General features: G+C 45.5%; 1 protein-coding gene across 1 annotated transcript in view; it reads left to right on the top strand.

Annotated features, from left to right (window-relative positions):
* The window catches only part of HK2 (hexokinase 2), a 59846-nt gene extending 42695 nt beyond the window's left edge, over window positions 1–17151 (top strand). The window contains exons 8-18 of the mRNA XM_054474837.2: window positions 1002–1157; window positions 2504–2737; window positions 4080–4384; window positions 5528–5676; window positions 5937–6056; window positions 9285–9380; window positions 10073–10172; window positions 10269–10452; window positions 11682–11837; window positions 13023–13256; window positions 14584–17151. Of these exons, the coding sequence (XP_054330812.1) occupies window positions 1002–1157; window positions 2504–2737; window positions 4080–4384; window positions 5528–5676; window positions 5937–6056; window positions 9285–9380; window positions 10073–10172; window positions 10269–10452; window positions 11682–11837; window positions 13023–13256; window positions 14584–14728 (1879 nt within the window). The 3' untranslated portion in view covers window positions 14729–17151. The remainder of the gene's footprint in view (window positions 1–1001; window positions 1158–2503; window positions 2738–4079; window positions 4385–5527; window positions 5677–5936; window positions 6057–9284; window positions 9381–10072; window positions 10173–10268; window positions 10453–11681; window positions 11838–13022; window positions 13257–14583) is intronic.
* Window positions 17152–23810: the final 6659 nt, after the last annotated feature.

The following is a 23810-nucleotide window of genomic DNA, read 5'->3' as shown; positions in this document are numbered from 1 at the left end:
TTTGCCAGCTCTCAGCCCTGATGCTGCTGTACTTGGCCCTGGGTCTTGAGCAGGCTGCTTCCTGGAGGCCTGGGTTTCCTCTCGGAAGGGTAACCTTGGAATCCCTTCTGCATCTCAGTCCTGGGCCTCCTCCCCGCTGGGGTTCATCCTAGTTAGTGGCAGCAGGCCCAGGTACCTCCTCTAAGACACAGGTTCTTTCTCAAACACCCAGAAATGGGCCTTTTGTCAAAGAATCATCACCAGGGCTTGGTTTCCTCTCAGTTCTAGCCAGAAAGACCAATTACTAAAGAAAACAGTGCCACCCAGTGTTACAATTAAATCACCGCACCGCACTGCCGGTTTGGGGGCCGTCCCCTGCCTTTCTAAAACATCTTGTCACCTGCCTGCTCAGAAGCCTGTTTCACTCCCAGACCCCTGAGACCTGTCCTTTAGAGCTCAGATCCCAGTGCAGATTCCTCTATCCCAACCTGCCTTTATAATGTTGCCCCATCATCCCCTGCCCCGGGTGGTTTTCACACCATTTTCTCTGGAGCCCATGAACGGCTTGCAGGGGTGGACAGTATGAGTTGATGAGTTTCTAGGCCTGTGCTACATATTTAATCAGATCGCCTTTTTCTCTTGTAAATAAATATTGGGCTATGTAAGATTTTAATTTTAAAAATGATTTCCTGGCTAGAGAAGAATTTTAAAGATTACCACCCTACGCATAACTTTACCTAAAATACAGGCTGTTCCAGAATGTTCCATACTCCCTGTGTGTTTCATTTGGCTGCTTAAGGTTCATTTATTCTTCTCCATAGGTCAAGGCCCACCAGCCTGCAGGGACAGCCCAAGCCAGCCCCTCTGAGCTGTCACCTCTCTATGTATCTTACTCCTGGGCCGTGCTGCACACATTAACCCTTAGTTGTGAAGTTGCACGTGTGCGCATCTTGCTTCAACAGGGAAGCTATGAGTACATGGACAGTGGGGACTTTATGTTTTTGGTTTGTGTCTTCCGGCAGGTTTGAGAAGATGATCAGTGGGATGTACATGGGGGAGCTGGTGAGGCTTATCCTGGTGAAGATGGCCAAGGAGGAGCTGCTCTTTGGGGGGAAGCTCAGCCCAGAGCTTCTCAACACCGGTCGCTTTGAGACCAAAGACATCTCAGACATTGAAGGGTGAGCTTCTGGCCAGCCCCCTCTATTCACTGGATCACCACACGAGTAGACGGGTAGTTGGGGAATGAGGAGGGGCTGTAACTTTTGACTCTTCAAGTATAGACTGCAAGAGGGTCTCACATGATGTGGACCATGGCGGGCCTGTGGCTTCACTTCACTTACCAGTCTCCACTCTTGTCGATTTTGAGTGTGATCGCTACCAGTGACTCATTGTACTGGGAACGGTGGTTGGCCTCCATATGCAGGGACTTGGGCTGTTGCACTGGGTTTAAAGCTGGAGGATCCCAGAGGGCCCCTGAAAGACTTACCTGCACCTGCCTCCTTTTCCTTCTCCGGAAGCTCTGACATCTGATTCCCTATTGGCGATTCTCAAAAAGGACTCTATCATGACCCCTGCTTCATAATAGAAAGCTAGGTCTTTGGATTGGCCAGAGATATAGCTACCCAATTAATTCTAATAAGCAGAGCTGGGGCCTGCATTTTCACAGCCCAGCAGGGGCAAGAGTGAGGATGGCTTGATTTTTGTTGTTGTTGTTGTTAACAGTATCCCAAGAGTCAGGCGGGCCTCATTTGCTATTGTTGAGATTTCCACTTGTAGATTGAAGAAGTCCTGGTGTTTCAGGGACCAGATGGTGGAGAGGAGGTGTCTTCAGAGCCAAATGGAGCAGTGGAACAGTGCAAATGACTTTGTTTTAAGGGGAAACTCTTGAAGGATGGGGCCTACTTGTTGCTATACCCCAAGGTGATGCAAGTACCCCAAGGTGATGCAAGATTTAGTTCCCTTGAGAAGGGTGCTGAGGTTATAGCACTAGCCCCTTACCAACCATCTTTAGACACAAGCTAAAGCAGTGCCAAGTCCATGGTGAAATGCAATAGACTCCTACTGCTTTAGAGAGAGAAACCAGGTGGGCATCACTGCAGGGTTCACATGTTGAGAGTGGCTGACAGCAGAGACACTGTCTGTCTCCCCTAACACAAGCAGATGTAACACAAACTCTCACACACACAACTCGGTGGTAAAGCACCAAGAACAGGGCCTTGTTTTTACATAGCACGTGCATAAGAAATACTTGTTTTTCTCAACTCCATGTGTCTGTGTGTGTGTGCACGCGCGTGCGTGTGTGTGTGGTGTCTGGGAGAGGAACCTCAGGGTGGCTGTGCTATATTTTGCACCCCCTTCCTCCTCCTCCTGCCCCTGCACAGGTGGATTGAGCAATGAAGAGGGATTCTGTCCCCACTGGGCGATGAATTTGCTGGAGCTAAAGGGCTTCCTTGCCACCCCCCGACACACACACTGGCCACAGTGGGTCAGACACGGGCCCACATGCTGTCTTTCTGTTTCCCAGGGAGAAAGATGGCATCCGGAAGGCCCGTGAGGTCCTGATGCGGTTGGGCCTGGACCCGACTCAGGAGGACTGCGTGGCCACTCACCGGATCTGCCAGATCGTGTCCACACGCTCCGCCAGCCTGTGCGCAGCCACCCTGGCCGCCGTGCTGCAGCGCATCAAGGAGAACAAAGGCGAGGAGCGGCTGCGCTCTACTATTGGGGTCGACGGCTCTGTCTACAAGAAACACCCCCAGTGAGTCAGTGTGCAGGGCCTGGAGACGCGGAGTTCCTGGAGTACCTGGGGCTGAGTGACTCCTCATGCCAGCTCCATTTTGCATTTCAGGGGTGGTGTGGAGAGACCGTAGAGCTGAGGGTCTTGGTGGAATAAAAGTTCCCACCTGAGCAAGGGGGAATGGAAGGAAGTCATATCTGGCATGGGTGGAGGTGATTTCTGAAGGCTACCGATGACTCGGGCTCTCCGCAGAGCTCCTCTGGCTGCTGGACACTCTCTTTGCCCCCCTCTTGTATGCGTTATTGTTCCTGTCTTTACTTTTAGAATTCTTGGTGATTCCTGCAGGTGCTGTGTCCTCTGCCAGGGGCCACTCCAGCCCAGTGAGGGTTACCAGCTTCTCTGGCTGACCTTGGTATTAAATTGATCCTGCCCTGTCCACATTTTGATCCCTTAGGTCATAGGTACCACAATGTTCACATTTCAGCTGAGACCTGGAAGATGTCTCTTTATTGTGCCTACTTATTTCCCCATCATTTTCACCTAATAAGAATGCCAGGTCAATGTGCCTTTGTTTTCTTAACTGGTCAGTGCAGGAGGCCTCAGCCCTGAGATTCCCTGTTCCTACCCAGTGTTGCAAAAACTTGAGTGTGCACGTGAATCACATGGGGATCTTGTTAAGAGGCAGATTCTGATCAGAAGGTCTGGGGTAAGCCTGAGATCCCACATCTCTAACAGCCCCCAGTAGGCTGCAGCCTACTCCTACACTTGGAGTAGGAAGGCCCTGGAGACCATGGCTCCAAGTGGCCACTACCCAGAGAGTTCCTGGCTGAACACATTGTCTTTAGCTGTGCAGACACCTTTGGGATCATTGGCAGAAACTGGCAAAAGAGATGCTAAAGTCCAGAAGAGCATCTCTAGCTTTTAATTTTGGGTCTTTCCCAGACAGCAGCTAGTGAAATGAGTGATGGAACAAGACAAGCAGGTGGCATCAGAACCACCTAATACCACAGGGCTGCTCTAGCAAAGAGGCTGATGGTACCATGTTGGGCAGAGGAGCAGCGGCCAGGGGGCCTTCTTCAGTGAGGAAGAGGAGGTCTTGTGTGGCTGCATGTAGGGGACAGTGGCTTATTAAAAGGTCTTTTCCTTTCATTGGTGGGGTGAACCAATCCTGGGTGGTCATAGTTGATGTGGTTCTTGTAGTGGTTCCTAACTTGGGAGAGTGGAGAGAGGATGTTTAGGGCAGCACCCACTCCTGCAGGTGCCTTTTGGCATTTGGGTTAAGGTGGTGGGCAACTGTCTAACCATTTGCACCATTGACCCTAACCATGGACACCTGTCTCTTACCCACCCTGGGGAACTGCAGTTTTGCCAAGCGTCTACATAAGACCGTGCGGCGGCTGGTGCCCGACTGCGATGTCCGCTTCCTCCGCTCCGAGGATGGCAGTGGCAAAGGTGCAGCCATGGTGACAGCAGTGGCTTACCGGCTGGCCGATCAACACCGTGCCCGCCAGAAGACATTAGAACCTTTGCAGCTGAGCCATGACCAGCTGCTGGAGGTCAAGAGGAGGATGAAGGTAGAAATGGAGCGAGGTCTGAGCAAGGAGACTCACGCCAGTGCCCCCGTCAAGATGCTGCCCACCTACGTGTGTGCTACCCCTGACGGCACAGGTACACGGCAGGGTTGCCACCTGGCTCACATGGTGGGCCTTTGTCCTGGTGTTGATACCCTGGGAGGGCTCCCTTAGCATTAGCATTGGACATTTGAACCAGAACACGTTTCTTCAGCCATATTACTAGGGAGTTCTAGTCTTTGATAAACTCAAACAAGGTGCTCCTCTGCAAACAGTAATAATGGTCAACACTTATTGAATGCTTACTGTGTGTCAAAGCACTTTATGTGTATGAACTCATTTAATCTTTGTTAACTGTTAAAAAATATTAGCAGTTAATTTATGTATTGACCTATGTTTGACAGAAAACTGAGGCGCAGAGAGGTTAAGACGCCTACCTAAATTCACACAACTAGAAAATGTCAGAGCTGGGATTCAAACCCAGGAATTCAGGTTCTAGAATCTGCTCTTGGAATCACCACATTGGTCTGAGTCAGGGTTGGCAAACTATGGCCCATGGGGTGAATCTGGCCCACCACCTGTTTTTTTACATAAGGTTTTATTTTACACAGCCATGCCCATGCGTCTGCACGTTGCTTATGGTTGTTTTGTACTGTCTTGGTAAAGTTGAGTGGTGGCAGCAAAGACTGCATGACCCACAGAGCCTAAAATGTTTGCTGTCTGGGCCTTTACAGAAAAAGATTTCTGACCCCTGCTGTAAGTCTTGTAACCTCAGAAATGGTGGTCTTATTCCAATTCAGAGAAGACAATCGACGAGCAGGCCAGCGTAGCACAGTTGTTACAGGTTCCAGAGACAGAGACTGGGATTTGGTCCCTGCTCTACCCTGTCCTGGTCGTATGGCCCTGGGCAAGTGATTTAACTATCAGCCAGATCCCAATCATCCTTAAGAGAGGAATGCAGTGTCTCCCTCGCAGGGCTGCCTAAGGGTTGAACGAGGACTGTGTGTGAGGCACGTGGCACACTGTAATTGTCCAACAAGGGAGGGTTTCTCATTTTAAAAGATTTCCCTTCAGCTTCCTTCAGGGAGCTGGACTCTTCTGTTCCTTCTGTATTCTAGAATGTAATATAAGGTGGCATTTGATGGAACAGGAATGGTGTATTTGGAAAGTTTTAAGTGTGCTGTCTCTGCATTCCCCACGTTCTGCCCCAACTTATCACTTCCTCGGGCTTATTTTCCAGAGAAAGGCGACTTCTTGGCTTTGGACCTTGGAGGAACAAATTTCCGGGTCCTGCTGGTCCGTGTTCGGAATGGGAAGTGGGGTGGAGTGGAGATGCACAACAAGATCTACGCCATCCCACAGGAGGTCATGCACGGCACCGGGGACGAGGTGAGCAGGGCGGCGCCTCCAGGAAGGGGCCCCTGGTGGACGTCACCTCTTACCTTTGAGGACAGTGCTTTCTCTGCTCATCTGTGACCCTGGGGAGGGCTGGCTGGACCCAGGGCTCCAGGCTGGTCTTGACTCAGGTTTGTGCCTGAGCTTGCATTTCTTCTGGGTGGAAAGAAACATTGATGTCATGTGCAGGCCCTACTGGGGGCAGCCTGCCCTGCCCAGGGCCCCTCCCTCAGTGTCCTAACTTCTCCCTGCAGCTCTTTGACCACATTGTCCAGTGCATCGCGGACTTCCTCGAGTACATGGGCATGAAGGGCGTGTCCTTGCCTCTGGGTTTTACCTTCTCCTTCCCCTGCCAGCAGAACAGCCTGGACGAGGTAACAACACCTTCCTGGAGGGCTCTCCTATGGGCTTTATTGACTCTAAACAAAACCAGCCATGTATGGAGCAGGGGAGAAAGTTGAGCTAAGACTAAGGAAAGAAGGACGTGAGTGACCAGTAGTGGGGAGGGGCCCCTTGATGGGAATGAGTAAGTTGAGGCTGGTGGAGGTTAAGTAGGTTAGCTCAGCTGTGACAGCCTTTGGGGCAACGATGATGATGCTACTCAGTGTTAACAACTGCTGGGCGTGGTAACTCACACCTGTAATCTCAGCTCTTTGGGAGGCTGAGGCAGGAGGATTGCTTGAGGCCAGGATTTCAAGACCAGCCTAGGCAACATAGGAAGACCCCATCTGTATTGAACATACAGATATATATATAGCATTTTTAAGCACTTACTTTATGCCAGGTACTATGTTAGGCTTCTTATGTGCATTATCTCGTTTAACCCTCACAGCAACCATATAAGAGATGTGTTTGAATACCCATTCTACAGAAAGGAAAATAAGCCCCATAAAGGTGCTGGGTATCTTGCTCCAGGTCATAATAGCTTGGGACTGGCCAAGCCAAGATTTGGATTCTGAGTTCCTGATGCCTGAGCCTGTGCTGTCAGTTATGCTGTGGGGCTCCTGAGGCCCTTGTTATGGGCTCAGGGCATTTTCATGCCTTCTCCTGTTGTTTGGATGCCCTGGCTCTTCTCTGTTCTCATCTTGCTTCTCACTCCTCTTCAGCTTACCTTGGGTGAATGAAGTAGGTGCGTGAGGATCTGGCACTCCTGGCTGTTCTGGACATGAGTGCCCCGAGAAGTGGAGGAGAACTGATTAGGCAGTGCTGGATCTGCTGATGACTGGTAGCCCTAAGCATTAGGTATCTGGAGACTGTTTTTAAGCAGTTGTGTCTCTGTCTCAGTCATGTAGGAGTGCACGTGTACGCTGCTGGTGTGTGGTATGTTGCACATGCCACTGCTAGGTATAAAAGGCATGGCTCCTACCTTTAGATGCTTACAAACAAGCTGGGCTGACGAAGCAAGCTCAGAAAAAAATAGAGCTGCTGTTTGGAATGTGGCCCTAATGGGATGGATACTGAAGCCCCCAGGACAGGTAGTGAGACAGATGTTAATCCGAGTGCATACCTGGGAGATGTCAGGAGGACTTGGAACAAGTCAGAAGAATGAGTTGATGGGAAAGAAAGGTGAGCAGGCTGCCCAGTGTGGAGAGGGGCATGTAGGTGGGAGCAAGTGACAGAAAGAGCTGGGCCAGCACAGAAAAGCCTACCCCAGTGACAAGGAAAGACCAGCATTTCCCACAGGGTCCCTGCAACAGTGGCCCTCAACTTGCTTCACTGAGTTTTGTAAATGCCTCCTTCTCCTCCTTATCTGAGAGAATTCCCCATGTGCATTAGTATAATTAAGGTTTTAGGAAGTTCTGCAATAAAAACTCAGCTTAGTCTGGTATTTCTCAACACCTATTAACATTCATCTAGTGTTAACCAGACCAGCGTTGCTTTATGTCTCATGTGGACAAATACTTATGTACTATTTATGGACTCTTACTTATTATAACAAAGATATTAGAAACAAACTTGTTTAATAGTGAGATAATAGTTAAATAAATTATGACCCACTTATTAGCTAATATCAGCCACTAGCTATTTGTAAGAAATTCTAATCACATGAAAAAATACTGGTGGTATGACTAAAAAGTTTTAAAACTATTTTTCTTTAGAAATGGTAATCTCTTTATAGAAAAATATAAAATACAATTAACGGGATGATAAAAGCATAACACTCCAGTGTATATCCTTCTTCTAGACTTCCTACCAAAATATTTTCAAGTAGACACTATCTTTATATTTGCCAGGGAAACCAGAATGTGTGTTAACTGTTTCTGTCTGAATTGTGAGATTCCAGGCCATTGGATTAGGTTTTATTCTGTGTTCCAGGTTTCTGTAAGGAGCACGTGTTAGGTCTAGAGCCGTAAAAATTAAGAGCAAATAAAGCAGAAGTCATTTCTCTGGCAAGATCCTCCTGTGATGGGGAAATCCCGCCAGTGCAGAGGCCCCTGGGCTTAGAGGCCCCAGTGCTCTATGAACCCCAGCTGTGTTTCCCAGCTGTTGGGCCTCCACTTGCCTTATCAGTAAGGATCACCTGAAATAATGATCACCTGAAATTATGTTATTTGAACATCCCATAAACACAAACTTGCGTCAGCGATGTGAAGCTAACTTGTAGAGAGCTGGGTAGAGATCAGCACACACTCGTCAGCCAGCTGTCTGAGGGTATGTGCTTTGTTTTTCTGAATCTCCTGGGGTCTGAACATAGTGTGACACCTCCATGTTGATGTGAATGAAATGCCAAGCTGATGGGCATGAATCCCTGAGCAAGGCCTGGAGAAATCATGCAAGTGGGTGGGTTATGAGCACACAGCTCATTTATGGAAGCCGAGTTCTTGGGTAAGGAGTCTGAAGCCCTGAGGCTTGTTTCCTGGTGGGCTGTGGCAGCAGAGAGGGCATCAGGGAATAAAACCCAAAGTATTTCTCCCAGGTTCAAAGCCATCAAGCATCTGCTCCCAGAGGACCACACTGAAGGCAAGGGGCCACTGAGGATGCTGAGGAGGAGATTGGAGTTGTTTTCCTCACTGAAGACGTGGGGTGGTGGTGAAGCCTAGCTGTCACCCAGCTGTGGGCAAAGCACTTGTTCGCCAGATGCTGGAGTTTGAAAATTAGGAGACATACACTGACCCTTCTGATGTAAAGGATAGGGACAGAGCAAACTGCTTTGCCCAGTGAGCGAACCAAGCACATAGGAAGAAGTTGCACAGCAGGGGCAGCTGCATGTTGCTTATGAGCCCAGTCACTGGGGTTGAAGGGCCTCGGAGTGCATCCTGCTTCTCTCTTCCAAGCTGTAGGCCTTCAGCAAGTCACTCCAGAGCCTCAGTTTCTTATAAAGTGGCCATAAACATGATAGATGTTCCACAAGGGTGCTGTGAGGGTTAAATAATGTAATGCATGATTTGTGCTTAGCCCAGTACCTGCTACACAGTAGGTGCTCAATAAATCCAAGTAAGTACCTTAGGAACAGTTTAGACTAATTTGTGGGTGAGATGATTGGTGACTCTGGGAGATCCATCTGACCTGTGAGGTTGAGAGCTAGAAGCACAGCTGGACCCCCAGAACTGACCTGGGACCCTTTCCCTGATGTCCTCTCCATGCTCGTGTGTGATTTTTAGAGCATCCTCCTCAAGTGGACAAAAGGCTTCAAGGCATCTGGCTGCGAGGGCGAGGACGTGGTGACCCTGCTGAAGGAAGCGATCCACCGGCGAGAGGTAGGAGACACCTGGCACGAGGTCTGATGTGTCAGCTCCTCAATGATTGACCTGGTCTGTGTGTTCAGAAAGTGAGGGCAACAGTAAGTGTGGCTGCACAGGTTGGGAGGAAGATTAACTCAAGTGTCGTTCAGCAAATTGTTGAGTGTGCACTGTGTATCAAGCCATGTTCTCAGCATTGGCGGTTCAGGAGTGACCACAACAAAGCTTTGTTCTATAAAGTCCATGACCTAGTGGCAGGTGCTGTTAAGAGCTGTGAAACACACACACACACACACACACACACACGTAAAGGAATAAAAGAATGGCTACTCCATAAGCAGAGCAGCCATGAGGGCTGCTGGTTGCGCATTTTTATGGTTATTTCTTGATTATATGCTAAACAAGGGGTGTATTATTCATGCCTTCACTTTTTAGACCATATAGAGTTAAAAAAAAAAAAAAAGAAAGAAGTGAAGTGGGGTGAGGAGAGCAAATGGAGCAAGTGTGCTGGAAAAGGGCACTGTTAAATAGCACAACTTGGGAGGGTCTCGCCAAAGAGGTGACATTTAAGCACGGACCTGAATGGAATGAGAGGGTCAACCATGGTGTATGATATATATTTTATATACCTATAAATCTCCCATGCAAATGTCTGGAAGGAGAATATTGGGGTTCACCTGTGAACTGGGCATCTGCTTCTGCCTTCTCAGGAGTTTGACCTGGATGTGGTTGCTGTGGTGAACGACACAGTCGGAACTATGATGACCTGTGGCTTTGAAGACCCTCACTGTGAAGTTGGCCTCATCGTTGGTAAGGACCTAGACTGCCCTTTCCACCTGGGGATGCACAGCCTCGGGTGTGGAGGGGATGGTGCTGAGTGAGGCCCTGGTATCCTGTGATTGGCAGGCACGGGCAGCAATGCCTGCTACATGGAGGAGATGCGCAATGTGGAACTGGTGGAAGGAGAAGAGGGGCAGATGTGTGTGAACATGGAATGGGGGGCCTTCGGGGACAATGGATGCCTAGATGACTTCCGCACAGAATTTGATGTGGCTGTGGATGAGCTTTCCCTCAACCCCGGCAAGCAGAGGTAGGCACCCAACTGGGGCCCTGTTAAGTATATCCCAGGACTGGATGGCAACAAGTGATCAGAGCTTCCACAATGGCATCTCCCAGGATGCTCGTTCTGTGAGATGTTAATAAAGGAGGTTTTCTTGGAAAGGGTTTCTTGTCGAATGCACCTGGAAAGTTCTGAGTTAGTAAATGTAAGAAGCATCTCCCACCCAAAAGCCTAGGAGAACAGGTGGGAGAATACTAGACCCTAGGTCTGACACTCTAAGGAGAAACAAATAGAAAGTTGAAGCACCTGCTGCTGCCAGGCTGAAGAGCATCTCTTGGGTGATGCAGACAGGAGCAAATCCTCTCCCTCCTCCATCTTCCAGTGCCGAGCACCACCTACTGTCAGAATTGAGCAAGGGGCCAGCCCCAGTGTCACAAGGCCCTGTGCATGGTAGGGGAGCGGGGTCTGAGCTGAGAGACAATAGCTTAAGATCTAACACACTTATCATTAAGGTGTTGTCTGTAGTGTTTCCTAACTAGATTAATCAAACACCCTAGTTCTGCAGAATACACTTTGCAAAACATGTGTCTAGAATAGAAGTTACAGACTAAAATGCCTCTAGGTGCCAGGCAGGCAACATTAATGAAGGAAGCAGGCTGGGCCAAGACAAGATTGGGGTGGTGATGGGGTATTTGTTGAAACTAGGGACCTCGATTTTTTTTCAAGGCAGGTTTCAGGACCAAAAGACCCTCAAGCCACTGCATAATCATGTTTAGTTCCAGTGGCCAGGACGGGGTCCCTACAGCTGGCAGTAGTTGCTTGAGTAATGATGATTAGGTCCAAGAGAATGTATGCCAAATGCCTAGTGAGGTTAAAGATTAAGACTCAGCATTCTCCCCTGCTCCGAGAAGTCCGGTGGGGTTGTGGTGTGTTCCTTCTTGAGTTGCTTCTTGAAATTTCGAAATAAGCCTTGGAAAGGAAATGAATTCCTTTCCCTGTGGATTCCTTTCCAAGGCTTATTTCCCCAGGAGCCCCACGGGCCTTGGGCACTGTGGTCAGTGTTGCTGAAGGTTGTGAATTAGCATGCAAAGACACCAGGGATCCTGCCCAAGTGAATCAAGTAGCAATTCCTTTCCCATCAGGGGTGTCTGCCTGTCTGCCACTTCTGATGCACTGGGGGTGACTAAGCTGGCCTGTCCTGTCTCAACACATCCCTCTACCTTCCTACTTAACCTCCATGAATGTTACTCACATTGCAGGTTCGAGAAAATGATCAGTGGAATGTACCTGGGTGAGATTGTCCGTAACATTCTCATTGATTTCACCAAGCGTGGGCTGCTCTTCCGAGGCCGCATCTCAGAGCGGCTCAAGACAAGGGGCATCTTTGAAACCAAGTTCTTATCTCAGATTGAGAGGTGAGAGCTTAGGGCTCAGGGTAGCGGGGGGCCATGTCCTTTTTTCTCACTGGCAGACAAACTGAAGGATTTCCACAGCTCAGGGCATGACTCATACAAAAGTCAGTTTAGTGGCAAACACATTCATGTCTATAGTGTTTACTAAAAGCACATTATGGGCAGTTGTCATTTTAAGGGCAAACAGAGCATTCTCATGAAAGTTTGTGCTAAGCCTGGCCTGAGGTCATGCAAAGTGATATTGTTGGCTTTTAGGCCATGTATCAAAGGTAGAAAGATATCTGCTCGTAGCATGTAGATTGAAACGCACAGAGGAAGATAACCTATTAAAGCATCCACACTCGGCTTGAAAGCCCTTCCTAACTGCTGGCTGCAGTAATCAGGCAGCCAGGATTGAGTAAAGGTTGGAACGTCAGGCAGTGCAGACACATGCCACACAGTGGCTCATTAGAGCAAAGCCTCACTCCTGCAGTCAAATGGTGGAAAATCTCCAAATTAGAACAATGAATTTCAGAGCCCTTTAAAAATTAATGCTGTGCCATTACTCTAAGGGCAGAGAAGAACAGGAACTAGACAACTGATGTGAGTAGACCCTTCGGGCATCTGCACCAGTGAATAGAAAGATATATTCTAGCTTATAGGTCTGTTATGTTCAACGAGGTGATTCCAGGCTTCTAAAATAGCTTTCTTTATATAGGAGGGTTTATTTTCTTTCTATAACTTTATTTATACTTCCTTCTTAAATAGCATATAAATACAGTTCAGACCACCCAGAGCAGCAGAGCAGAAATAAAGCACGAGTCTAATGCTGCTTGGTTAGTTCCTGCCCTGCAAACCCATGAACAGCAGCGAGAGAATGGACATGAAAGAGCTTTGTAACTGACCACTGTGATAAACAGTGAATTTGCTTTGTTTTGAGTATCTACTTTGTAGTAGTAATGGTCTACCTGGAGTAGGGAGAGTGGAATGAGGAGCTCTTTGTATTCCTGTCATCCTCAGGAAGAGTCAGTGTAGTCCAGTAGGATGAGCAGTGGTCTGAATTTAGGAACGGGAACCACCTCGAGGGGCCAGCTCCTGGAGAGCTAGACCCCCACAGAGCCTCCCCTGTAAGGAGTCAGGCCCTGGTGTGGTAGGCTACCAGGCTTCTCGGTGCATGACTGAACACTTGCTGTCTCCCTCCCACCCCAGTGACTGCCTGGCCCTGCTGCAAGTCCGAGCCATCCTGCAACACTTAGGGCTCGAGAGCACCTGTGACGACAGCATCATTGTTAAGGAGGTGTGCACCGTGGTGGCCCGGCGGGCAGCCCAGCTCTGTGGCGCAGGCATGGCCGCTGTGGTGGACAAGATACGAGAAAACCGTGGGCTGGACACTCTCAAAGTGACAGTGGGTGTGGATGGGACCCTCTACAAGCTACATCCTCAGTGAGTGCCTGATCCCAACCCTCCCTGCCTACCTTCTTTCTCTTTGTTCTTTCCCTTTTCTTTCTCTCTTTCCTTTGTTACTTTATAGTGAATTATCAGGCATTCCAAATAGTGTATATAATACATGGATTATAGTTTTAAGATTCATAATCAGAAATAGGCCTGTGTTTCACCCTCCACCGTGGGAAGCCCCCTCTGAGCCCCTCCACAATTGTGTCCTCACTCTCCCATGCCAGGGGTAAGTGTTGTGCTGCATCAATCCCTTGCTTTTCTTTTCCACCCCGTATATCTAGGTATGCATCCATATTGTTTAGTTTTACTTATTTTTGAACTTGCCACAAATAGAATCACATGGTATCTCTTCTGTGGCTGGCTTTTCTCACACAGTGTTTGTTTTGAGATGCATCCGCATTGAAGTATACAGTTGGCAGTTCATTAATTTTCAGGGCTGTATAGCGGACCTTTGAGTATATTGTTGTTTTTTCTATCGTTGATGTGACATTTAGGTTACTTCTAGATTTTGACCATTACAAACAGTGCTACTGTGAACATTCTGGCAAATGTAATGCTAGAACTCTGGAGCAAGATTTTTTTCAACATTCTAGAGCGGGGGTTGACAGGCGACAGGCAACATCCACAGGCTGTTATTATACATAAAGTTTCATGAGGATTGGGAGGGGGACAGAAGCCCAGCCACCAACCCTGGGACATGGCATCCTCAGCTTTGTAGATGGGGAGGGTGTCCTGACCCTGCTGTATTGGGGCAGATCACAACTCTCTCTTTCTCTGGTCCATATAAGAAGGATCTGTGATCACTGTGATATCCTAGCTGTGACTCTGTAAGTCTGCTTCTTTTGCCTTCAATGACATTTTGGAGCAGATGTGGCTCTGATATGAGGCTATGCACCAGGAAAATAGAAAATCACATTTATGAGTCCTGGTCTCCCCCTCCAGAGTTTGTGAACAGGTTGTGCTCCTCTGTTAGGCACACTTGTGGCTTCCATGGTTGTTGAACTTCTCTTTTACTATTAGTTTTAAGAACACAATTTGCCAGGATCTCAGACATTTGTCCCAGAATTGAATCCTACCTCTCCTAATGGCTGATGTGATGTGGAAATTGAGCATAGTACTAGTGTCTGCAAGCCACGGTTTTCTGGTACTTAATAATATATAGTAAATGTTTAATACATTATAGCTGTCATCCTTCTCCTCTTCTTAATTATTTCTGTGTTTCCAGCATCGCTTCTTAGCTTTCATTTCTAAGTGCAAATACAAACCAATCATGACTAAGATGGTTTTTCCTGTGTCTTCCTCCCACCTTTTCCAGCTTTGCCAAAGTCATGCATGAGACAGTGAAGGACCTGGCTCCGAAATGTGATGTGTCTTTCCTGCAGTCAGAGGATGGCAGTGGGAAGGGGGCGGCGCTCATCACTGCTGTGGCCTGCCGCATCCGTGAGGCTGGACAGCGATAGAACCCCTGAAATCGGAAGGGACTTCCTCTTTCTCTCCCTCTTCCCTGTTTTAAATTATAAGATGTCATCTCCTTGTGTCACAGACAGACCTCTTGGCTTTTCCTTGGCAGAGAGGACCCCACTGGACTGGATTTTGTCTCTGCATCTCATTGTAGAGCTTGGTGGCTGAGCTTGGCCCTATTAAGATAAATACCGTTCCAAATAAGGATTTGTTCATATGCATCATAACCATTCCCATTGGTTCTCTTAAAACATGAAAATTGTCACCCTTAGTAATCCCCCTTGCCAAATTCCATGTCCCTGTATAATTCTACAGGATGGGGACACTAATGAAGATATGGTTGCTTCACCTTGGAGCCTGAACATGACATTTCTAGGTGGGGTGCATCCCCCAGCACTGATGTTGTTACTGATTCTCCTGTCAGAGATCTGGGAGGTCTCCACTGAGGATGTGAGCCTGATTGTCCTATAGGCAGACGTGGGGAGAGTGGAGGGGCGACAGTGGAGGGAAATCCATGGATATCCACGCAGCAGCCCCTCTTTAACCTCATCTACAAGCATTTGCCCTGTGGATTCCAGCATTTGCTATTCCTGGAATCAAGGAATCCTGAGTCTGGGCAATGAAACCAAAGCCAGGAGTTGACGCAACCTGCAGTTGGGCCAGCCGTCGCATCTCAGCGGGGTGCACATGTTATCCACGAGCAATGGACCTTTGGGGAAGGGGGAGTTTTTAGTTTGTTTTACAAATTTTTCCTGCAAAAGTGGAAACACTGTATTTTCATTTTAATTTATATTTGAAATTTTATTTAGTTCTTGAAGTTGATCTGCTTCTTCATCTTGACATGTAATGGTCAGTTGTATGTAATGTATTTATATGTTAATTTGTTATGTATATAGATATGCAAGTCTTGTCAGAATTGGCCTCAGTGTAGTTAAAGGGCAGAAGGGGAAGATACTGACTAGTCATAGAAATACCTCATTCGCCTGTGGGAAGAGAAGGGAAGCCTCTTCAGGGTGAGTGAATGGCAAAGCGGTTGCTTCTGGCTCCTCGTTCCCCTGTGGTCTTGGAAGTGTGTGGAAGGCAGGAACAGAGATGGAGGCCGAGCCAATAGACTGAAGAGACCACGGCAATTGGCTCCTCCATCTAGAGATTTTCTTGGCAATATTCCATGGGATGTTAAGCAAAGGAAACCAAAGGAATCGTTTCAAATGGACTCATGGCTTAGAAATCTTTATTCTTAAGGCAGTCAGTAGTATTCTAAAGCTTTCTGACAAGATAAAGGAAGTCACCAAAATTTCTTTTTTTAAATTGTATCTAATCCTCAACAACAAACCAAAACAGAACAATTAAACAACCAAATAAAACCTCAGGGACAACATTTTTGGTGTATTTGAGCCCTCCCAGCAAGTTTCACCTTGGGTTTGTATTTTAAATGTTTTAGAAGAATTGTTGTCCATGTGCTTCCCTAGGCTGAGCTATCATTGGTCTGCTGACCTGCTTTTGTGTTTTTCTTTTTTTTATACACAACATTTATTTCAAACTATTGGGAGGGATGAGAGTGGCTTAAAAACTTCCATCCCTACTTTTCAAGAGTGCAGTTGATTCTGAATCTGAAAGCCCGCCTCTGCCCTAAAATACACACAAGCACAGACATTAAACCTGGATACTATATAATAAAGAGGGATGTAACTATTGAATTGGATACAAGGATCAGAATGGAAAGAAACTCACGATGAAATTGCACCCGGTTTTTGTATATTTATCAAACTTGTGCTGAGAATAGTGTCTGATTATACGACTTTTAAGCCAAGTTGGGTGTAATTAGGTGAAAACGGCCCAGCTCCTCCCGGGAGCACAGAGGGGCGAGGGGCTGGTCCTTCTCGTTTGCTCTGGTCTCGCTTTGCTGTCTGGTGTAGCTCCTCTGCTGCTCCCATCTGCACTAATTGACCCAAAATGTGGGTGTTTCCTGCTACACAAAAGCCAAAAGGTTTCATGTAGATTTTAGTTCACTAAAGGGTGCCCACAAAATAGAGATTAATTTTAACTTAAATTTTAAGCTTGAAGATTAGGTACTATCTATGAAGTTACACTTTTTTTTTTTTTTTTTTTTTAAAGGTAGAGATGTGTGTGTGTGTGTAGGTATTAAAGATGTGTTGTTGGTTTCCAAAAAGGAACACTGGAAAATAAATTTTGAATGTTTGTGTTCTCAGAATCAGGTTGACAGTCCCTTGCTGACATGGCTTTGGTTTGTGTAAATACAGTGGATCTCAATCTTCGGGGTGTGATGAATAGCGAATCATCTCAAATCCTTGAGCACTCAGTCTAGTGAAGATGTTGTCATTATGTACAATACATAACTAGTTTAATTAACTGTGATGTTAACTATTATTAATAAATTTTAACATTTTCCAAAATAATCAAATGTGTGATTCATGAGTGTTTTTAAGAGTGTGGTCATCTTCTGGTCATCTCAGTACTTCCTGGCCAGCCCGATGAGTAATTTATGGGTGTCTTGATTTTGAGTGTGTGTGTTTGAGAGGCATGTGGCTTTTCCAGAAACTCAGTCCCAATGGAACTAGAAGGCAGCTTTTCCTGGACCGCCTCTGACCCCTTAGATTTCAGGCCACTGAAGAGCTATAGCTAGTCCTGCGGTCTACTGTTTAAATAGCTTGGCTGAAATTAGCACCACCCTGAGGGCCTCTGGCTGGTCTTGGTTGGCAAATGTGATTCATATTCAGGATATATAGCTCTCATGTGAACATCCAAAAAGCACTTGCCTCTGTCCTCTCTCTACCAAGCTTTCCCTTCTCCCCAATAAGCAGAACACAGGTCTGGGGAGTAAATTCATCAAAAGTCCCTAGTGATACCCATTAACATTCACATGGCCCTGTTTGACAATAACTGAGGGAAGAAGATGACCACGGCTAAGAGGATAATGGAGATAGCCAATGGGTGAAGGAAAGATTAAAATTAGACCATATTTTTTCTGATATCAAATTGGTGAGATTATGGGAACATTCTCCTACACTGTTGGTGGAAGTATGATTGGTATAGCCCTTCTGTGGGGAAAACAGGCAATATGCCTCACAGCAGGCTTTTTGTAATTTTCCAGAAATTTGTGCTAAGGAAATACATACAGTTGAAGACTAAGATTTAACTTTAAGGATATTGACTATCATATGGCTTATAATAGCTAAAGAGAGAAACCGTCTCTATGTAATAGATCCACTCACCCTTTATCAGGGTACAGTCAGGAAAACAATCCATTCCAGTCGTTGTAAACATTTTAATACTGTGACTTGGTTACATAGGTGATGGCAATGCTGAGAAGCCAAGCAGTACAGAGAAGCAACCCAGGGATTAGCAACATCAAGAAAAGTAGCTTCAATCCCACTGGCTGGATCCGAGTCCCAAAGCTAGGGTAAGGGGGCAAGTACTGGGACCGTGGAATGGGGTGGGAGATGAAGAAATTCTCTGCCTTCTCTCCCTCCCACCCACTCATTTTCTGCAGTGTTTCCATTGGCTGAACCTAGCAGGAAGTGTGTTGGCACAGGGAGCCTGGGAAATGGAGCCTCCTGTGATATGGGACAATTAGGAAAGTAACTGGCATGCGACTTATAAAACCACTATGTGGTTTTATAGAATATTATTGAGCAGGGTTATAGGAGAATATTTAGTAATATAGAAAACGTTGCCAGTATGCTGCTTCATGCCAAAGAATATTTCAGAACAGTGTATTATGATCCTGTTTTTGTTAAAAAAAAATACTTGTTAAAAATTATGATATATGACATAAGAGTTGTAATGGGTTTCCCTGAGTGCCTCCTCTGCCTTGTTGAACTCTGGTAGAGGCCTCAGCCCCCTTCCTCAGCAGCTCTCCTTCAAATGACTCACCCCTCTGGGAGTCTGCGTGCTGCAGTTCAGCTTGGTGGTGTTCACCAGCCTTAGCCAGGCTGCTGCTCAGTGCAGTTTTGATGCCACCTACCCTCCCTAGGCCACTGCTGCCCCCACTTCACAGCCTGAGGGAAGAGCTGCACTCCCATTTCCCATTGGGGGCTCGAAGTGGACATAGACACATTCTCCGCAGACCATAATACTGGACAAAACATTCAGAAGATAATTTTTGAGATGGTTTGGCTCTCTCTCCCTACCCATATCTCATGTCAAATTGTAATTCACAGTGTTGGAGGAGGGGTCTGGTGGGGGGGTGATTGAATCATGGGGATGGACTTCCACCTTGCTGTTCTCATGATACAGTTCTTAGGAGATCTGGTTGTTTGAAACTGTATAGCACCTCCCCCTTCTCTCTCTTCCTCTTGTTGGCCATGTGAAGACGTGCTTGCTTCCCCTTACCTTTTGCCATGATTGTAAGTTTCCTGAGGCCTCCCCAGCCATGCTTCCTGTGCATCTTGCAGAACTATTAGTCAATTAAACCTCTTTTCTTATAAATTACCCAATCTCAGGTAGTTCTTTGTAGCAATGGAAGGATGGATGAACACACTTTTTTTAGTGTATAATTTAACACAGGGATTTGCACTAGAATGCCCTCCAAACCCTGGATTCCCCATGCTCATGGCTTCCCTTGGGCTGCCTCCCTGCCCAACTCCCACCTGCTCTGTGGGATTCCTCACCACAGGAGAAAGCCATGTCCTTTATTGGGACTCAGAAAACGATATTCCAAAATAATGGTGCTTTGACATGCTGAATAAAGAGGCAACCTCAAGGTCTTTATATCCTCCCGCCCCACCTTCAACCCTCTGTTTCTCCCAAAGCAAAGGATAAGGCTTTTCTCTGATATTCCCTGATCTGTGTAAAGACTGAACCCCCTCCTCACAAGGAGAACACAACTGCCTTCTGTCCTTTCCCTGAAATCTCTTAAGGACCGGACCCACCTAGAAGAACACAATTGTCCTCTGTCCTGTCTCTGAAATTTTCTTATCTGTTGCAGAAAGGAAGACTGAGGAATGTAACCACAGCTGGATGGATTTTTTCACAAGATAATGTTTGTGGATTCCAGCACTTCATTCAAATTCCAAAGAGAATCATTTACAAGTTAATTTCTGTCTACCTGGCACATTCATTCTCTCTAATAAACATTTACTGCCCCTTGAAAAATCATCACGTTTCCCCTATCTCTCCTTCCCCTATGAAGGAGGGTATATAAGCATCTGGACTTCACTGCATTATTGGGTAATCATTCTGTGATTCTTCCATGTTATGTATGTTAAAATAAATTTGTACACAAAATAAAATTGCAATAGAAGAACAATCCTATTAATCTGCCTTTTGTCAGTTCATCTTAAGAAAACCTTTAGAGGGTGGAGGGGTAAGTTTTCTCTCTTTGCTTCTGCAGATTTGAGGCTGTGAGCAGGATAAACCAAATCTACTCTGCTCTTCCGGAAACCATAGTCAAGGGAATCTAGGACCTGACAAACTGGCAAAAAGGGTAAGAATTTCTCACCAGTCAGATTCCCAGGTGACTGTCTGTGGAATCCAATAGAGCAGATGGTAAAAATCACTGTCTCTGTTTCCTTTCCAAATTCAGGTTAGTGGGGAGAAAAGCATTTGTACAGACTTGCCTTAGGTTTAGTGACTGTGGTATATTTTTATCATGGGGGCTGCATTTTTTGCACCCATTTAAAAAATGCCGCATGTTGTTGTAAATCTGGAAAGTTACCTTTGGGACTTTCCATAAAAAAGGCTTATTGGTTTGAGTCACTTATGGGATAAATAAATCAACCGTATTTAAACAACTGTTTTGCCAGTTTGTCAAGTCCTAGGTTCCCATGACTGTCTTCTTAGCACCCATGAAAAGACACAAAAGAAATATAGCCTTAGAGACTTATTTGACAAGAATAAAAGAAAAACAGATATTAGGTTTAAAACAAAGTTAAAATCCTTCAAATGCTCAAACTGTCTACTTCGGATTTTATAAGCAAGGCACTCTAGCCTGTGGTCTAGTGGTTAGAATTCAGTGTTTTCAGTGCTCCAGTCCAGGTTCAATTCGTGGTTAGGGAACCAGCTCCTTGGAAATAAAAGTCCTTTGACTCAGGAGGCAGGAAAAAAAAAAAGCATTTATGAGAGTTTAAATTATTTGTATTGAATTTACATTTGTATGACTCTTGATTTTTGGAGGTATCCAGTCATTTGTAATCCTTTCTTCCCTCATGAACAGCATTAGATTTCCTGCTTCTATTTTCCATCCATTGGGTCACATGTGTTGTTGGGTCTTTGATGCAGACGACCAGCGGAGAGGTTGGGACCCTAGAGAATACGTCCAGATGGAGGTGTGAGTTGCACCCCATTTGCAACTGGTGAAACTCCTTTTTTTAAGTTGTCGTTGGGAGTAGTCTGGATCTTGGAAATGTTGCAGCTTCTCGCTCCCCTTTTGGAGACCTTGGTTAAAGCAATAAAGGGCTTCATGGTTTTAGTCTCATATGTGTTAATTTGTTTCAGTTTTGAGTCATTTGAAGTTATGCATTTGGTTTAAAACTTTGGTTTGTGTTTAGAGTGTGATGGCAACTCCCCACCTCCCACTCCCCGCCGCCGCCGCCCCAGTTATTTTACTTTCTGGGCAGGAGAGCCAAAGCCATGAGCAAGCATGGTGCCTCTCCCAGGCAGAAGGGGGAGATACTGCTCCCTCAGCCACGGCTGCCACAACTACCACCACTCCTCAGCTCCAGGGAAGGTCGGTTGCTCATAGGGCAGAAAGTTTGCCGCTCGTATATTTAAAAGGATTTTTGTTAAGACCTATATGGTATGGTCAGAAGTCAGCTTAATTAAAAGCTGATATTCAGGTATTTTTGTAAAAGTTATCTTTTAGGTCCTATTTCTCCTATGGGAACTTCTTAGTCAACTAGGCCTCTTTTTCTGGGACCCCTGATAACTAGAACTTCATTGGCCTTCTGGGAAACTTAAAAACTCCCCAAACTGGCTCTTCTGAGACCTGTTCTTACACTTACTTAAGTCCAAGTGCTTTTCAAGTTCATGTCACTTCAATAAATCTTTGGTAAATAAAGTTAGTTCAAAAATTGTTGGTAAAATAAACCTGTCTAACCCAGGCAAAAATGTCAGAATTAATGTTGACAATTTTGAAATGTCACGTCAACATTCATTCTGACATTTTTGCCTGAGTCTACTGGTTAGACAGGTTTATGCTGTCTCTGTAGATGTATTAAAGTCATAAAACTTGCTTCTGTGATGTTTTTGATACTTGCTTGATTTGTTGGTAAGCTAAAGCTGTAAGGGCTGGCTTCTGGACTCCCCTAAAACCTTACACACGTCTTGCTGCAAGCTTATATCTTTGGTTTTGAGCAGCTGAATTCTGGGGTCTGGATAGGTGGCCATGGTGAGTACTTGAGATATGTGCGTGCACAGCACAGGACAGAGCCAAGCCAATATGACCACATCTTCCTTGGCTCAGCTCTACCTTCTGGCCATGCTGGGAGACACTGGATTCTCCAGGCATTGTCTTCACAGCTCCATCCTCTGTCTTGGGCTCTGCACTTGCTATGTAAATCCAGGACACAGATAGGCCCTACCCTTCATAACTGCTCTGGGTACCACATTGGTATTTGGGACCTAGGATGACTGGGGCTGAGGGGCACATTGAGGAGAGTACCTGTGTCCGGTATCTTAAAGATCTTGGCTTAAGATGAGATTGGCTAATACAGAGTTTGCTTTTTCAAAAGAAAAAATAACATAAATGGCTAACTTTTACATGGGCAATTCAAATATAATTGTTAAGAATGAGCAAATTAGGTAAGTGTAAATGGGATAAATGCTTTTATAAGCTTGCCATCATTTCAGAAATCTTTTTGGTAACTTAAAATCTTAAAGTCAAGTCATGTTCGATTAAGTAATAGATAATCATAAAATATCTCACTCATTTCTCAGTAAGTTAAAATACAGAAATATTAATTATTAAACATAAATTTATGTTTATACATTTTGACATATTATTGTACATGGTATAGAAAAGCTAAACATATCTGGATCTGTTAATAAACAACAGAAAAAAAATGGAGGGAACATATATTTCTCAAGCCCCTGGCATCAAGCACTCCTCCTGCCTCAGCATCGAAAAATGATGGGATTACAGGTGTGAGCCACCATGTCTGGCCAGGAACATATATTTCTAAAAAATACAAAATGTTTTTCATCCACAAATACTTATATAAAACAATTCAAAATAACTTACTTCCTAAGTTTTCAATAGAAATTATGGCTACCAAGAGTTAACATTATAATTAATATGTGTAATTAGAACTACTATCTATAAGAAACAATTCTGTATACAAAGTATATGAGGAAAGTAAGATGTTATAAGGTATGAAAATAGGCATTTTGTTGTGGAAAGAAATGTTTTTTTCTAGGGGGAAGTTATTTAAAGTTCATTTTAGAATAAATGAATAAAGGAAGAAATGATATAGATGAAACTAAATGAATATAAAAAGTTGGGGGAAAGAGAATAAAAAAGTTGTAAGAGATTATAAAAGGTTTATGAAAATGTTATTTTGTGTGGTCAAAACTGAGATTGAGTGGATTTATTAGGTTTCATTAAAATTAGCTTTAGTATTGATGAAACAAAAGTAAAATTTGTTTTTCCCTTTTAAATAAGATTTTCTTGCATCAATAAGATAATAAAAGACTGTTCACCTTTTGCACAAAGTACAAAAGAAATTTTAAAAGGGAAGAGAGAGACAGATTCTGTATGCCTCATGCTGTCTTTCTTAGTTCTTTTGATTACTTGAAAAACCAAGTATCTATTAAAGAGTAAAGAATTTTGCTTATTGAAATTTTTTTTTTTTGAGACAGAGTCTTGCTCTGTCGCCCAGGCTGGAGTACAATGGTGCGATCTCGGCTCACTGCAACCTCTGCCTCCTGGGTTCAAGCAACTCTCCTGCCTCAGCCTATTGAGTAGCTGGGATTACAGGCGCCTGCCACTATACCCATCTAATTTTTGTATTTTTAGTAGAGACAGGGTTTCACCATATTGATCAGGCTGGTCTTGAACTCCTGACCTCAGGTGATCCACCTGCCTTGGCCTCCCAAAGTGCTGGTATTACAGGCCTTAGCCAC

This window comes from Pongo pygmaeus, chromosome 12 (genome assembly GCF_028885625.2).
Source record: "Pongo pygmaeus isolate AG05252 chromosome 12, NHGRI_mPonPyg2-v2.0_pri, whole genome shotgun sequence".
Classification (NCBI taxonomy): Eukaryota; Metazoa; Chordata; class Mammalia; order Primates; family Hominidae; genus Pongo; species Pongo pygmaeus.
The sequence above is the reverse complement of the archived record's forward strand: the minus strand, read 5'-3'. Positions and strand labels throughout refer to the sequence as shown.